This window comes from Epinephelus lanceolatus, chromosome 4 (genome assembly GCF_041903045.1).
Source record: "Epinephelus lanceolatus isolate andai-2023 chromosome 4, ASM4190304v1, whole genome shotgun sequence".
Classification (NCBI taxonomy): domain Eukaryota; kingdom Metazoa; phylum Chordata; class Actinopteri; order Perciformes; family Serranidae; genus Epinephelus; species Epinephelus lanceolatus.
Window position 1 is genome coordinate 26,465,410 of NC_135737.1, and position 18,533 is coordinate 26,483,942.

General features: G+C 40.2%; 1 protein-coding gene across 1 annotated transcript; it reads right to left on the reverse strand.

Moving 5' to 3' along the window:
• Positions 1-8,676: 8,676 nt before the first annotated feature.
• tmem160 (transmembrane protein 160) lies at positions 8,677-17,285 on the reverse strand. Its single transcript, XM_033630700.2, has 4 exons — positions 16,948-17,285; positions 16,751-16,775; positions 10,733-10,825; positions 8,677-9,977 (listed from the first exon to the last, which is right to left on the reverse strand). Exons 1-4 carry the CDS (start codon positions 17,167-17,169, stop codon positions 9,640-9,642), a joined length of 678 nt encoding a protein of 225 aa, XP_033486591.1. The 5' UTR covers positions 17,170-17,285; the 3' UTR covers positions 8,677-9,639.
• Between the last annotated feature and the right edge of the window lie 1,248 nt (positions 17,286-18,533).

Genomic DNA, 18,533 nt, shown 5'->3' on the forward strand with positions numbered 1-18,533 from the left:
GGGTGATCTTGCGTATCTCTGAAGTTGACAAACTGCAATAAAAAACACACAATAAAACACAATCATATTGATCCTTTATTAAAAGAAGGGCACTGTGGAGCAGGTGAGAGCGACCCCGGCGTGAGGCAGGACATCACTGGCATGTGATTCAACAAAAATTCATCTGAAATGAACACAAAAGCACGGCGAGTACAGGGATAGCATCTTACTTATCAGAGATTATATGCGGGGCTGCATTACCATGTGTGTACATATGTGTGTGTGTGTGTGTGTGTGTGTGTACATTGGTGGTTTGCTTGTGTGTCTGTGTGTGTATGTGTGTCTCCATGAATTTGCGAGTGTGTGTGTTGTCTGAAGCAGCCCCAGGGAGGGGCTCTGACATTGAAGACGGGTTAAATCCTGTTTTACATTCAAGTGGCAGGCCCTAGTTCATTAGAGTGAGGATCATTCCTCCTCAAGACCAAAGGAAGCGCATACTAAACAAGAGCAGTTGTTGGGGAGAAAATGCCATTGTACGTGCAAAACCGTATGTACTGTATAAGTGGATGTGCTTGCGCTGATGTGCTGGGAGCAGAGCCGCACAATAACCTCTGGTTTCGTCTTTATATCTTCCTTTTCTGAGGAGTACAGTCTTTATATGGAGAAGCAGAGACGTGGCTTGTACAATGCACTGTTTGTGTCAGTGTGCATTTGTGTGTGTGTGAGAGCACGCAAGTCATGACAGCTCTCCTGACTGTCTTCTACTCAGCCTGTCATTGAGTCACCCATATGCCCTCTCTGTCACTGACTTTGATGGCTTATCTTACCCCCTGAATTGGAGTCGCGCTCCCGGGGGAAATACCTTAGCACATGTAAATGCATTTGAAAGAGTAAAAAATATGGGTAGGAATAATAGAGTGAGAGATGGAGGGAGACGCACACAGACAGCTTCCGCCTGACATGGGCTTAGTACACCTCCACAACTCTCTCTTTCCTCCATCCCTCCTCTGCTGCATGTATTTTTTGTCAGTGTTGCCCAACAATCTCCTCTTTTTCCTCTCAGGCAGGAGAAGACCAATCTATACTTAATGCCCTTCTCAAGGCAGATCCTTTGATCCATACACATGGCATTTAACACCTGAGAGCAGATGAGCAATCTGCTCTCAAAATAAGCAGAGGTTATGGCTCCTACTTTCGGGGCTGGGAGTGTAGATGTGCAGCTCAGGTTTCGAGATGTATGAGGTTAGACCTGGACTTGGAGCTGCGGCTGGTGTTGTGGTTTCTGTAGCTGCTCGGGGTCTGGGGTGGATGGTGTTTGTCAGTGAGGGCGCGTCTCCTGCCTCTGGGCGCCCTGCCCTTTAGACGCGCCAGGCCTCAGGAGCCTCCTGCATGCCAAACAGACCTGTGCAGTCAGATGCAGCCGCGGCCGAGAGACGAGGAGAGGAGAGGAGAGGAGGGAGGGGAGGAGAAGCGAACGTGAGGAGGAGTCCAGAAAGAAAGGACTGGAGGGCGAAAGGGTAGAAGAGGATCTGAGGGAGAGAGTGGAGGAGGGAGGAGAGTAGGGGCTCGAGGGGAGGAGGTGGGGTGCTGGTCACACTGCAGCAGCCATCCAGACACACCCTGCATGTGAAACACAACTGCACCGAAACGCCCTGGGAATCGGCGAAGGAGAGGTGGGAGGAGAGGAGAGGAGAGGAGAGGAGAGTGAGAGCGAAGGAGAGGAAGAGAGGGTGACTCTGAGGTGAGTCTCAACAGCAACACTGTGTGTCGATGGCCGCGAGATATCACAGACCTTCGCCCTAACCCAGTCAGTGATAGTTATCACAGACAAAGCCCCCCCATCACCAACACTCCCACACACACACACACACACACACACACACACATGCACACACACAACAGCAACCACATGCTACTCAGCTCAGTTCATATATTCATACATGCTCGCAGATGAGCAGCTCATTATAAAAATTATGCATGTACAGCATGTGTGTGTGGATAGTTTGTACATCTTTTGACTCCCACTGTAGCAAGAGTTTCTACTGACTCTGACAGCACTTAGACATTAAATTGGGCCATGTTTGCATAATCAAAAAAATACAACTTCTTATGAAATATCTGGTTACAAGTGGAGGTCTTTATTTGTGCTGATAATTTGCTGCAATTGATGGTTCTTGATTTGTTTATTTTAAAGATCTAGGAAAGAGATGTTTGCACGTATTTTATTTTTTGAGCGTCGTACCCTTATTGATAGTTCAGCTGAAGATCGACAGGAAAGGTAGAGGAGAGGGAGGATGACATGCAGCAAACCTAACCTGACCGCTGCAAAGGACTCGGCCTCTACAGGACACACACTTTACCAGGAGAACTAGAGAGCGCACACTTTATGTCAATCATCTCTAAGGTTTCTACACCTTGATTGGACTCCACCTGTGCTAAATTCAACTGATTGGACCTGATTTGGAAATGCACACACCTGTCTATGTAAGGTCTCACAGCAATGCATATCAGAGCAAAAACCAAGCCAAGAGGTTGGAGGAACTGCCTGCAGAGCTCAGAGACAGGATTATGTTGGGGCACTGATCTGGAGAAGGCTACAAAAAAGTGCACATTGGAGACTCCCAAAAGCACAGTGGCCTTCATCATTTTTAAATGGAAGAAATTTGGGACCACCAGGACTCTTCCAAGAGCTGGCCGCCTGGACAAACTGAGCTGGAAGAGCTTCAGTAAGAGAGGTGAACAAGAACCTAGTGACATAGGGACAATTCTGTGAATGTCCTTCAGACAGAGCCTGGACTTGAACCCAATCCAACATCTCTGGAGTGACCTGAAAATGTCTGTCCACCAACATTCCTCATCCAGCCTGACATAAAGTAAGAGGACCAGCAGAATCTCCAAATCCAGGTATGCAAAGCTTGTCACATCATAACCAAGAAGACTCAAAGCTGTGGGCTAATGGCTGTCAAAGGTGCTTCAATTAAGTACTGAGCTAAGGGTCTGAATACTGATGTCAGTGTGACATTACAGGGTATTTATCTTTAAGATTTTTAAGAATTTTAAGATATACTATGAAGAGCTTTCCTTTAAAAAACAATGTATCGACTCTCAATCATCCCTTATGACCCACTAGAAGTGTGTGGCTTGTATTTTTGTGCTGAGACTCTGCCCTCTGCCTGTAATTTTCTTATTTTCTTTATGGGCCTGTACCCACACAGCGCTCAGGTGAGGTCAGGGCTCTACTTACAAAAAAGTAGCGCCCAGGTACCAGACCATAAGCAGCAGGGCCGTGCAGAGACCTTTGGAGGGGCAGCTGAAAGTTAAAAAGGGGCACATGGAACAAGACTTTAAAACACCTTATGACGACATAATTTACAGCATAACTAGCTGAATTATAGCAACCTATATTCATAAAGAATGTAACATGAAATCGCATCATACTATATCATTGTCCCCATACCATTTCATCAGGTGGGGACAATGCAAAGCAGAAGTAGCCTGTGTTTTACCTGAAGGGGTATACAGTGTTGCTGTTGAGGGGTTGCTGGGGCTGCTGCTGCTTGAAGTGATAATGGGTTGTGTTGATCTGAGACTGTAGACATTAAAACAAACATGGGAGAGATGGTAGCTGATTAAACAAGTGTTATGTGATAATAACAAGATGCAAAGATTGCCGATCCCCTCATCTGATCTATCAGACTCCACTCGCTGTCCATATGAGAACAAGGCACAATTGACCCTTCGCTAAGCCTCTCCCTTAATCAGTCACTGTCCAATCCTACGTTAGCAACCGTGTGTAGCAACCGAGAGGTCCGTCAAGCTTTCAGCAGAAGCTAATATGCCGAAGCGGCGTGCATACAGTAACATTACCTTCATGTCCGACACCTGATACCCAAAAAGTGTCGAAGGTGGTGTTGAATTTTTCCCCTTCCCCAAGCCCAAGACCCAAGGAAGATATGGCTAAAACAGTGTGGAAGACCACACGAACAGCTGAATCCAGCAAAGATCAATAAAAACACCTACGTTTGTTCCAAGTTAAGATGCTAACTAACGTTAGCTGATGCTAGCTTTGTGTGCTAGCTGCTCTCCCTTTGTCTGCCCCAAGGAGGGAACATAACTCAACATTAACTTAAATTTAAACCATATATTGACTTACCCTGCTGTACAAGAACATTCTTTGTCCTTCACGTGAAGTGTCAACACGTGGGGTGCCTGGCACTTGCATTACGACTGGTGAGCTTTTCCCTCTATTTTAATGTTCTCGTGACTTATACTCCGCCAGCAGGTGATATTGTGAATGTAGCTCTCACATGCATATTGAAGACCTCTCTGTCGGATTCTCTCTGATATCTCCGAACAGTTTTTCCAGAAATTTGATGTTATTTCCTTTGGAATGTTTCTCACTGATATCGCTGAAAACTCCATATTTCTTATGCTAGGAGCGAAAGCTTGACGGACTTGGCAACAGTAACTAAGGGGGGTGGGGCTTAGCGAAGGGTCAGTTTGCTATTGCATTAATCTATTATTTCATTATTCACACTTGACAACTGTTGCACCTAATAATGATAGAAAAATATTATATAACTAAAACATTGCAATTGTGTTTATTATTGTTGTATTTTATACCCGAATACCTCTGCAATGTAAACAACTGGTACATGTGTTATTCTTACCTGTTGTGCTCTTCACCCAGCTGGTGAGGGATCCACTGCCTTTAGCAGCCTCACGCAGCTCCTTTTGTTTTTCCTTCCACCTCCTCTCCTTATGAGGCATGTCTACACAATGAAATATCATGATTAATAAAAGAAAATCTGATTCCCCAGCGCATGCACACATGCATACACACACACACACACACACATGTTCACACATATTGACTTTTCATTCCTTTTCCAGAAATACTGTATACTATGGCCACAGGTTTGCTCCATGGTGCTGATCCATCTGTCCTCAATTATTCCTAGTGCTATAATAATATAGTGATAATAATAAGAAGAATAAAGTAACAACGTAATCAATATAACATAATGTATTTATGCTTACATTCAATTTGTTTGACTATCCACTTTGCGCAAGGCAGAAAGCTAATTAAATGTTTAAATTGTGCAGATATACATACATATATTTATAGATGTATACGTACACACGATATATTAGTTAAAATGACATTTTTTACTGACATTTTCCTATTTCTTCCTAGTGAGATATTGTTCAGTTTATATAATAATTTTGCTGTTGTAAACATTAACTTTGCTACTGTGAAAGCAATATTTTGTCATATTTAAAATATACATATATTCTAATCCTGTTCTGAATAGAAATACAGTGTGTTTTTTTTTTTTTTTAAATATTGTAATTATAATAGTTCAACATTATGTGACTATGCATATTGCATAGTTTTAGTGAAATATAAGCCCTCCAGAAAGGTGGGGAAAGCCCTGTAAATCATATGTTCTCTAAAATGGTGGACAGAAGTACACTTCGCCCATGACAAAAGAGAGACAGAAACAAGAAGCCGATCATACTCCCCTCCGCCCCCCGCCCTCCTCGGTTAGCTAGCGGCTAATGGCCACTACTTGTCAAGTTAGTAACAGCAGAGTATCTGACTCTGGTAACAGGTAACGTTGCACACAGCATGCTCATTTCACTTAGTAGGTTGCCTTATAATACACCAAACAACGTGCACATGCTGCAAACTCTACTTACCGGCATTTGAAGATAAATAACTCCTGTAAGCTCGTCAGTTCTTCTCCTGCAGAGTTTGCAGCATCCCGGTGTTGTCAGTCGCAGTCAGAGCAGGGAGGGCAAGTGAGGGCACATGAGGGCGTGTCGGGGCCGACCAGGGCACGTCGAGGATGAACAAGGTTAAAGGTCATCATGTAACTGACGGCAGCCAGGTCATTTTATTTAGCTAAATTATTATTAATTACTATTAATTGCTAAATGTTATTGTTAAAGGGCACAGGCAGGCCTACACACACACACACACACACACACACGCACCAAAAAAAAAAAAAAAAAATGCCTTGACAAAGGGGCACCCTCTGCCCCCCCCTCTGCACGTGACTGATAAGCAGCAGGCATCAATGAGACACAGCCCTGAAAAACTGCAAATGTAGTGAGGCAATATGCCAAAAACAGTGAATCTGGGATCGGCTTTTACTTTCACTTTCGCCGGCCAGTGTGTTTACAAAAAGTAACCAACAATCCTGCAGAGTATACCTTTAAAATCTTAGATTTAAATCTAAAATCTTGTTTTTGCTCTCTCATTTTAAAGTATTCAGTGTGGATGAGGTGGAAAAAATAATAATTTATATGATTTTAGCATAAAACAAAATGAATTTCTGAAAAGTTTATTAATGCACCATGTGTACCCTGTTGACTCCCCCGTCATGTACAACACACACAGTACACTGTAAACGGTAGCTTTATTAAACTCAGAGATCAAGAAACCATCCAGTACTTCCACACAGGAATGCTACATGGCCTGAAAGCATCGTGTCATTTAGTTTGCATTAACACAGATTTATTCAAGATGTAAGCATAATGTAAACTTTAAATAATTAAAGTGTAACTTCACCTCAGGTCTGAGCCTAACTCCACCCACAGCATAATTCTGAAAAATGCGGGCTGATTTTAAAACAGTGGACGGCATGTTGAGCCATTTTCAGCCCATGAATGTGCCATTTGGTAAGAAATGTCAATAATAACACCAGCACTGATGTGTTTCATCACAGCACAGTAATTTTAATTTATTTTACAGCTAATAAAAAAAAACACATTTAAGTGTACAGTACCTCTTATAATTCAGGATGTTATAATTCAGGATGCATTAAATCAGTAGTTCCCAACTGGTGGGTCGCGGTCCAAAACTGGGTTGCAGGTCCATTTTGAATGGGCTCCGAGCAGTGTTAATTTCACTGACAAAAATGACCTTTTTTCCACAATGGAAACCAAACGACAAGCTAAAAAATAGATCTTGGTAAGAAAAACTAAGACGAAATCTGTGTTACATTTTTGTTTGTGGTGGACTATCGGACATTGAAAGCCGAGAACGGCCGTGCCTGCATTTGTCTTCAAATGCTGCATAAGCGACAGGCTAGTTAACTCCAGTAAATAGTCTGCACTGGGATGTTTCACATGCAGCAAAAGCACTCAAACTGGAGCAATGTCAGCTGTTGATACTGAAGAAATGCAAGTTTGTAATTGTGAAGAAATTATTTATAGTTGTGCTAAAAAACTGTCTAAATTACAATTTTGTACAACCTGTCACCTTGATTCTAACTTCTGATACGTACATTAGCCTGACTGGATTAGTTTAAAGATAAAAGATATGGATAGATAGCTAGAGATAGATATATAGATATAGATAGATGTATAGAAAACATGACTAAAAGTTGACTGAAATGTCACGAATATTTGTTGACTAAAACGTTTTGAATTTTCGTTCACTTCAACATTTTGAATTTTCCCTGATTTAAAACTAGAAGGATTAGGACTAGTACGAAGGATGAGAATGACTAAAATGCGACTAAAACCAATAAGCATTTTGGTCTCAAGACAAAATCTAAAATAGCTGTCAAAATTGACACTAGCTGTGTTTCCATCCAAAAGTGATTCGAATCATTGGGAAATGCTCATTAAAAGAAATACGAATCCTGTGTGTTTCCATTAAATGTACGGACTTTGGTGAAAACTACGAACTTGCGCGAGTTTTCCGCAGAACAGGAAACAAAACAAGTTTCGCATTCTTCTTCTTCTACATTTTCTGGCGATTAGCAACCAGTTTGTAAATGCATTACCGCCTTCCCGACCCGGAGTGTGGATATCACCATGGAGAAAGGAGCGCCACGTCAGACTTAATTCGAACATAACTGTTTTCATCCCGTTTTGTGAATCAACGTTTTTTCTTATCAATCAAAACCTGGCTAAAGCGAGCGTATTTTAGTTTGTGCAAATCAGGGGATTTTAATTCAAATTTTGGCGTTTCCATCATAATTTTCCAATGTGATAGGCTACTTCTAGATGCGCATCCAGGCTGATGGAAACATGGCTATAGCTACTGACTGTAAATGGCTCGCAAATCTGTCAAGTTTGTAAAAAAACATTTTTTTACTCTGAAGTGCTGTTCCCTGCTGTAGAGTGAGTGACTAATGGACAGCTACTTGACTGAGACACTGTAAATCAAAAACACGGCCAAACACAAATATCACACTGACTATTAAATTGTGGACCTTGAACTAATGACTCAAGAGAAATACTGACCCGTTAATGTTTTTTTTGGGGAGTTTTTCCTTATCCGCTGTGAGGGTCCTAAGGACAGAGGGATATTGTATGCTGTAAAGCCCTGTGAGGCAAATTGTGATTTGTGATATTGGGCTTTATAAATTTGATTGATTGATTGAAATATTGCCCCCATGGCTGGGTCCCTTAGGGACCACTGCACTAAATCAGTAGACCATTTAAATGGCTCCAAACTTTTGGGCCCTGTCACTCTTTAAAATAAAGAGTTGTGGACACCTGAGGTACAATCAGCCAGTATTTCATTAGAAATGCTTATATGAATATTATATTGTCTTATCCTGCCAATCATCTCATAACCCTGAGATGTATTGACCTGTAAAGGCATCATGAATCATAACCTCCAGTTTAGAAACCACTGGTCTGTTTAAATGTGAAAGCAAAAAAAAAAGCACATAGTGAAGTTTTGACTGTCAGATTTCTTCTCACTTTATTACTGTATGTACTGTCGCAGTAGGGTGCACTGAAAGCGGTGCACGCAGAAACAAAAGTAAACAATAGTGAACCCAGATTCCCACACACAAACTCAATTTCAGCTTTTCCATGTGATGAATGTCTTTACATCCATTAAAACAGCAGTTGTTGTGATCACCAGATCGTGATAAACTCACTCAAAAGGTAAAAAGGTTTATGGTTACATTTAGGTACTGTACATGTGGAACAACAACATGGAGCCAAATATATAACCAAATACATATATAGACTAGGGTTACTATGGTGACAAACAAAAACTGACAAAGTGCTATTGCCCTTAGAAGACAAAATAAAAAGAATTACTTCACAGGGTAACTTAAACCTCTGAAAAAAAAATATCCTAAACCCTCATTGATTAAAAAACAAAAAGACCTGAAACATGCACATAGTATGTCCATCACTGTGTATCACAACCAGCGTATTGTATTTCAAGACTTTTCTGAAAACTTCAAGTTGTAAATCACAGTTATGTTGAACAAGATAAGACCAAGAGCCATTGAAATGGCCTTAGAGTGATTGCATACAGTGTTCTCAGTGAGTCTTTGCAGCATGCCTGTGACTGTGAGGATGTAAGTAAAACATGTCACACAGATTGATAACGTAAGTGAAGCAGCTTTGAATAAATCTGATAAGAAATCTTACAAAAAAAGGCTATTTATTTATTCACCAGAAGTGAATGTAGTCAAACTACCAAAATTTCAGCATCTTCCAAAAGATCTAAAAGTCTTTCTTCACCAAAACAATAATCTTTACATCAATAAAACAATGAACAATAGGTCTGTGTCTTCATAGACTCACAGCGCGCGCACACACACACACGCGCACACACACACTCACACGGGAAGCCCTGAATCAAAGCATCACACACACCCTGTCCGTCCGAGATCTCTACTTCTTCGACCCCTTGCCGTCACCGTCCTCACTGTCTTGATGTCTGCTGTCATGGGGGCCACGATAACCCCGGTGCTCGCGCCTCTCGCGGCACTCCCGGCACTCCTCATCATCCTCTCCCTCCTCCTCCTCCCCCTCGTGGATGATCTCCACCTCCAGACGGCCGATGTAGAGGGATACCGCGCAGAGCCAGAAGAGGGCGGCGCTGCCCACCACAGCGCTCTGGAGCAGCAGCGCTGGCACAGACAGCAGCATCATCCTCCGCAAGGCGAAGAGGCTGCCAATGTACGAGGCGCCGCCAAACGACACACACACACCTCCCAGGATGAAGAAGGCTGAGGAAAAACAGATTGACAGGGTATTATTGTGGAGATCCAATTAATTTTGTCACTGTAATTAAATTTTGGATGGAGGCGGACTGGGCCTTAAATTCTCTTAACTATTTGTGTAAAAGTAAAACATAAAATACAATATTTAAATGATTTAAACAGAATATAAGCTCTCATCTCTACTAATGTCCCTATCATTGATCAAGCTGTGTTACTTAATTTTGTTTCCATGGTTTTCAAACATTCCTGTACATCAAACTCAAAGACTAATTAATAATTTAATAAAGGCCTTATAAAAAAATTATACTCAAAACTAGCAAGTGAGGTAACCATGACACTGATACAACTAAATATCAAAGATTTTAGCTTCTTTTTTATGTACTCCTGATTTCAGTCAATTGCAGAAATCCTTGTGAAATTATTTATTTGCTGAGTTAAAAAATAGATTTTAAGGTTCTGTTAGAAATTGATTGAGAACAAAAAGAGCTGAGGTGGTGCACATTCTATAGCTGAATACAAACTCTAGTTATTCTAGTTATTTCATGGACATTCACTGATTTTTAAAGCCTTTTTATTTTTCTTAAATCCAATAGTTTTAAAGAATTTAGGACGAGAGCAACTCTTTGTTACTGAGCCTGAATCACAAGCTACTACTGTTTGTTATTGCACTACCGTAGAGTTTTGGCTACAAGTGTGCTGGTTTGCAGCTCTGTTGTATGTTAAAAAAAAGAAAAAGAAGACTGAATAGTTGGAGCCTGTACCATATCCTGCTTCTCGTCCCACTTCGCTCTGGACAAATGCGATGACTCCGATTCCAGTTGCCAGCAGACCGTTCCTGAACCACGAGAGGAATCCTGCGAAATGGTCAGAGCCAGACATAAACAGATGACACGTTACAGCCTGAGCAGAAATGTGTGCAGAGAGCCAGAATCAGACAAGTTCCACTACTTTAAAACTTGTATATAAAAACTCAATCAATGAGAAAAACCCATATCATAAGCTGTATCCCAATTCCAGACTACATACTATGTCTGTGGTAAAATTAAATATACTCAAAGGTGTCAGTATGCATGATAGAAAACATTTGATTTTTTTGAGTATGAACACTATTGTTCCACAATGAACCTCACAGAGAGAAAATGGAGGAGCTCCTCAAGGCTGCAAAACATTGATGCCAAGTGCAGACATCGATATAAAACAGTTAAAGAACGAGCTTAACCAAAAAAAGTACAACACTGTCAGAAAAAGCGTGCGTTCTCTTTGTAAAGATTAAATAGCAGTAAAGTTCCACGGCTGTGGTGTGATGTCAATGGGTCAACATATTACATAATTTCCTGTTATTACAAAACAGTACATCATCACAATTAGAATGGTAAAAACTAGGGATGGGTCACGATTTTCGAATTTTGAATAGTCGTTTTATTTTTGAAAAATCGATTTTTTTAATGCGACTATTACTATTCGCCGTTTTATTTCCCCCCTTTATTTGACATGCAATTCAGCTCCTAACCGCACGAGGGCAGTATAGGATTGGGATTATTCGAAAAATTGTCGAATAGTTGCCACGATTTTCGAATAGTGTTTTTGCTTGTGCTGCCCATCCCTAGTAAAAACTGTGTATTCAGTATCAGTGTGTCTACAGATATAACCAAGTTACATTTAAGATGTTTTAAGACCTTTTTAATACCACCTAATATGAAATTTAAGACCAAACCTGCAAAGGAAATACACATTATATGTGTGTGAGATTGAAAATATATATATATATATATATATATATATATATATATATATATATATATATATTTATATTTAAGACCCATCCAATCTGAATTTAAGACAATTTAAGACTTTTTAAGGACCTGTACACACCCTGAGTATGTAGTGGTACAATTGGAATTTGGACATAGACACACTTTGTTCACATCGAAATACCTATGTTGGCGTATTCAAGCAAAAACTTCAGGCAGTCATTAAAGCAGAGATTTGGATAAAGATATTTTTCTCCTATGTTTTTGGCAGATGGTCTGATATGAGCAGTCCGTTAATTTGAGGCTCTGCACACCTACACATTTTGTCTGATTAGACCTCTGCTCAGGGTGGAATGGGGTGGTGTTAGACAGGGCAGAACTGCGATGATTAATCAATTGTCTGTCGATTATTAACCAGTCTGACTAGTTTTTAAAGAAAAAAAAAAGTACGATTCTCAGATTCCAGCTTCTTCTTAAAGGAGCAGTGTGTGGGATTCATATGATTTAGTGGCATCTAGTTGTGAGGACTGCAGACTGCAACCAGGTTAAACTTTGGAATTATCCTTGGAGGTCTTTACTTCTCCAAAACAAATGGATCAGGTAAAAAACACTGAATAAAGCGGTCTCATGTTACAAATCTTTGTTTTTAAGATGCTGCTCATCGCCAAAGGGGCTGCTAACTACGGTGGGCGGTGCAAAAATGTAAGGAGCCCTATCTAGACAGTGTTTGGTTTGTCTGTTTTGGGCTACTGTAGGAACATGGCAGTGAAACATGGTAGACTCTGTGAAAGAGGACCCACTCTCTTTGTAGATATAAAGGGCACATTCTAAGGTAACAAAAACACAACTTTTCTTCTTTACTGGGGATTATGCACTTGAAGGCATACTAGTGTTGCACGGTATACCGGTACTAAAATAGTACCGTGGTACTAAAATAGTACCGCGGTACTAGAGTATTCCAAACGGTACTATACTGCATTTGGAAAATACCGGTACTTTTTAAATTGAACATTGAACAACACCTATATCAACATTCGCAGCTGGCACACGTGAAAAAAGGCAAGAGAAAGTCTGCCTCGCAAAGGGAGACAAGACGAGACAACACCAACTTGGTGAAACATTTAAGCAACCAAACCATGACGTCCGTACCGAGGTACTTACTGAACCATGATTTTTTTTTGGTGCCGTTACACCCCTACTATTTATTGTTCTAAAGGTTTGTATCCAAAAGGACTTTTCCTTAGAAAAAGTACCGAAGAGTATCGAAATTGGTATTGGTACCGAAACAAAGATTTTGGTATCGTGACAACACTAAGGCATACGTATTAGAATATATTCCCCTAAATTCTACACACTGAATCTTTTAAATGTGAATATGTTCTGGTTACTTAACTTCTCTGACAGTAAACTTAATATCTTTAATTTGCAAAGAAAACAACACATTTGAAGACAATTTTTTTTTTTTTACCATTTTGTGACATTTTATCGACCAAACAACTAATAATTAATATACAGATTACCTGATAATGAAAGTAATTGTTAGTTACAGCCCTCATACATGGACTTACATTACGTAATCTCTGTCATAATAACAATAAAGCTGATAAGATAAAGGTAATAAATAAAGACACTTTCTGTATAATGCTGAGTTTCCATTTTTATTTTTAATCTCAGTATTATTTTTGCCTGTGCTGCCTGCTCATCACTACACCCACACCACTGCTCTCTCCCCGCTGCCTCCTCAGAGCTTAAATAAAGTTCTGACTCCAGTCTGAACCTCAGTGTCACTTCCCATCACTGTGACAGACTGAAACCCTGTCAATCAACAAACAGCTCAATCATCCGTAAACTAAATGATATATTTCTCACTCCTCCTCACTAAAGTTACTGTATACCCTCTGAACTTTAGGGGTGGGGGAAAAAATCGACACAGCATAATATTGCAATATTTTTGTGTGGCAATATCATATCGTGACACACGATTTTTTTTCATTATACAATTTATTAATATTTCAAATACATATTAAACTTTTGGCAGCCTATTAGAATAATATAATCAATTGCTTTTTCAGTTTGCTAGATACATTTTGCTGCTGCAAAAAATGAAGTGAGATGAACAGACTCAAAACTTTGTAATTAGATAAAACATATATTGACAGATGTTCCTTTGGGGAAATTATTTACAGCTGAAAAAATGTCATAGGTCGCAATATATTGAATTTTTTAAAAATCATAATACTCAGCATATCACAACATAATTAAAATCGCTATAATACTGTATCTTGTCTTAACTATCATGATATCGTACCGTGGATCCTCTGATTCCCACCCATATTGACCTTTGGAGCTGAAAGATCAGTCGATCACTCCATTTTCATAATCAAAGCAAAAATGTCACTCATTTGCTGGTTCTAGCTTGTCAAATGTGAGAATGTGCTGCTTTTCTTTGTTATTTTATGATAATAAATGAAGAGTCTTTGGGTTATGGATTGTTGGTTGGACAAAAGAAGCAAAGTGAAGTCTTCACTTTGGGCACTGGGAAATTGTGAGGAGCATTTCCACTGTTGTCACTAAGCAATTTATCAATTAATGATGAAAATAATCAGCAGATTAACTGATAATGAAAATAATCATTAGGTGCATCTCTATTGACCTTTTTACACAAGGTGTCTACAGTTATCAGTTAAATGTAATGCTATTTTAAGACCCTTTCAAGACACCTTATAATCAAATTTAGGACAGATTTTTGGACAAATTATTTAAGCACTGCAAGTAAGCATTGCGGATAAGTGGTATATACAGTACAGGCCAAAAGTTTGGACACACCTTCTCATTCAATGCGTTTTCTTTATTTTCATGACTATTTACATTGTAGATTCTCACTGAAGGCATCAAAACTATGAATGAACACATGTGGAGTTATGTACTTAACAAAAAAAGGTGAAATAACTGAAAACATGTTTTATATTCTAGTTTCTTCAAAATAGCCACCCTTTGCTCTGATTACTGCTTTGCACACTCTTGGCATTCTCTCCATGAGCTTCAAGAGGTAGTCACCTGAAATGGTTTCCACTTCACAGGTGTGCCTTATCAGGGTTAATCAGTGGAATTTCTTGCTTTATCAATGGGGTTGGGACCATCAGTTGTGTTGTGCAGAAGTCAGGTTAATACACAGCCGACAGCCCTATTGGACAACTGTTAAAATTCATATTATGGCAAGAACCAATCAGCTAACTAAAGAAAAACCAGTGGCCATCATTACTTTAAGAAATGAAGGTCAGTCAGTCCGGAAAATTGCAAAAACTTTAAATGTGTCCCCAAGTGGAGTCGCAAAAACCATCAAGCGCTACAACGAAACTGGCACACATGAGGACCGACCCAGGAAAGGAAGACCAAGAGTCACCTCTGCTTCTGAGGATAAGTTCATCCGAGTCACCAGCCTCAGAAATGGCAAGTTAACAGCAGCTCAGATCAGAGACCAGATGAATGCCACACAGAGTTCTAGCAGCAGACCCATCTCTAGAACAACTGTTAAGAGGAGACTGCGCCAATCAGGCCTTCATGGTCAAATAGCTGCTAGGAAACCACTGCTAAGGAGAGGCAACAAGCAGAAGAGATTTGTTTGGGCCAAGAAACACAAGGAATGGACATTAGACCAGTGGAAATCTGTGCTTTGGTCTGATGAGTCCAAATTTGAGATCTTTGGTTCCAACCGCCGTGTCTTTGTGAGACGCAGAAAAGGTGAACGGATGGATTCCACATGCCTGGTTCCCACTGTGAAGCATGGAGGAGGAGGTGTGATGGTGTGGGGGTGTTTTGCTGGTGACACTGTTGGGGATTTATTCAAAATTGAAGGCACACTGAACCGACATGCCATCCCATCCGGTTTGCGTTTAGTTGGACGATCATTTATTTTTCAACAGGACAATGACCCCAAACACACCTCCAGGCTGTGTAAGGGCTATTTGACCAAGAAGGAGAGTGATGGAGTGCTGCGGCAGATGACCTGGCCTCCACAGTCACCGGACCTGAACCCAATCGAGATGGTTTGGGGTGAGCTGGACCGCAGAGTGAAGGCAAAGGGGCCAACAAGTGCTAAACACCTCTGGGAACTCCTTCAAGACTGTTGGAAAACCATTTCAGGTGACTACCTCTTGAAGCTCATCGAGAGAATGCCAAGAGTGTGCAAAGCAGTAATCAGAGCAAAGGGTGGCTATTTTGAAGAAACTAGAATATAAAACATGTTTTCAGTTATTTCACCTTTTTTTGTTAAGTACATAACTCCACATGTGTTCATTCATAGTTTTGATGCCTTCAGTGAGAATCTACAATGTAAATAGTCATGAAAATAAAGAAAACGCATTGAATGAGAAGGTGTGTCCAAACTTTTGGCCTGTACTGTATGTGGTCTTGCGAAGAGGTAGGTGCTATGTAGGAATATGGTTAATAGAGTGAGTTAAGTTGATCTACATTTTGCCGACAGGTAAGTGTAAGAATGAAGTAAAATGACAGTATAATATTTTTTTAAAGATTTGTAACATTAGAAATGTGGAGACTTTTACGTACAACAAAAAAACAAGAAATTAAAAGATGTATGAATGAAATTAGATAAAATGTTTGTAGTAGTTAAGGCCTCACAAATTCAAGTTTAAGACTACTTAATGACTTTCAACGCCATCTTATTGTTGCACAATTGAATGTAAGACATTTTAAGACTCTTCAAGGACCTGCAGACACCCTGTCAGCTTTCTGCAGCTTTCTTATTGCTCTGTTATGTCAATGCTATTAAGTAAGTCCTCCAAATTATGATGTCAAATTTGGCATTTCCACCACCTATCAAAGGTAAAACACCTGCTACATCATCACTAACTGGGATAGTTTTTCATAACCCATCAGGTGCTGCTCTGTTACTCCTGTAAGTGTGGTACACCTACAGTGTAGCTGCTGGGCACACAACAGCTCTGGTGTATGAGGTGGAGGCTTATGCTGACAAAAGTTAAATATCCAGCATGAATCTGGTCAGGTTACCTGTCTCATGGGACTTCCTCAGCATCTACAAAAGACAGAGATGACACCTATTAGGAACACCAACCTCAGTTTTCTTATCTAAACTTACTTATTGTGGATTTACAGTGACACAGAGGAGGAGAAACGAAAGCAAACCCAGCAGGGACATTCCTCTGTATAGGAAGCTCACTACATGATCTCCATGTACATGTTCCTACCAAAGCGTCCGCCTTGTCGAGGTCTGTGAGCTGGTACTGCTGCTCCGGCCCCCGGCTCTTCCCCCACGGTCCCTTCTCTCCGTGCCGCAGCCGGGGCGAGCTGTGCAGCCTCCGCAGCGGCGCCCCGGCGCAGGGAGACCGGAGCAGCTTCACTGTTGTCCGGGCGAAGTGACACACGGCCGGCGGCAGCTGCCTTCTCAGGAATAGACTCAGGAAAGCCATCACATCACGGGGACCAGCTAGCTACAAACAAGTCGCGCTAAAGCAAAAGCACAACACGACCTCTGCGTGGCCTGTGAACTCTCACATGGTCAACGACACACCCGGAAGAGTGAAGCACGCTGAGGTGGAAAGATGAGCGGAGTTGATTCAGCGCCATCTTGCGACCGACCGGAAACAACACAACCGAATTATAGAAAACCATAACTTATAATATTTTAAACCACAGCTGATTTTTGTCTTTATTTTTGCGTTGTGCATTTGTTTATATCTATATTTCCCCTCTAAATTAAATAAAATGTCCTGCAATGACAAATTGTGGCCACTTGAGGGCGCCAGAGTGCAAGGCTATGACTGATGACGTTCAGACAGAAACCAAACAAACAAAACACCTTCAATTTAGAAATACACTCAGAAAAAACACATGGCCAAACCAGGGATTCACAAGGTTTAAAAATAAAGTCACATATATTATCCAGTGAATTCTATTATTTACAGATACATACCTGACATGACAAATGCACCTTTGTAACAATATGATAGAAACATTAGAACATTTATTCTTTCAATGTGTGAATGAACATGTGACATCTTCTGAACTGATTTTTTAAGTTGGATCTTCAAAGACATTTTGGCAAGAACATTTCAGTCAAAGAACCTGATTTGTTAATAACTGATATTCAAAAATCCAAATTTCTCCAAGAATGAACAATATATGATTAAGTTGCTCATTTTTGCTAGCTAAATTTTATATTCAGAAAACAAAATACTTAAAGAAATTGCCCTCATTTCCTGCTTTCAAGAGTTCAGCTCTAGATACATATCTGAAAATAATATAAAACTTAAGAATATGTAATAAATAACTAACCAAAACTACTGATTTATGTGTATTGTACAACTTTATAACCAATTAGGCAAACCCCTGTGTGTGAGTGTGAGATTGTGAGAGTGTGGGTACTTGTCACATTTTCATTTGTGGTGTATGGTCATTTAATGAATGAATGAATAAATGACTTTATTTCAAACCAAAAATTTGAAAGAATAAATAATAAAAAACAAACAAGACAAAGATAACAGTGTCCAAAAGGAGTAGGTAGGTAAGTAGGTAAGTAAAACTTAAATGTCCCTGCCCCTTTCTTACATTTCTTCTTTTACTCGTACATTTCACAACAAATTCCCAAACGTATTTACAACTAATATACAACTATCCCCAGTCTATTTACCAGCCAATGAAATGAATGAGTAATAAACCCAATTTTATCTACAGTCAAAGTACCACCCAGTGTCGAAAAATAAATATGCACTCCCCTAACACAACCTTTCCTCGCCTATATATCTGCCAGAAATATCTATGTTGTAAAGTATTG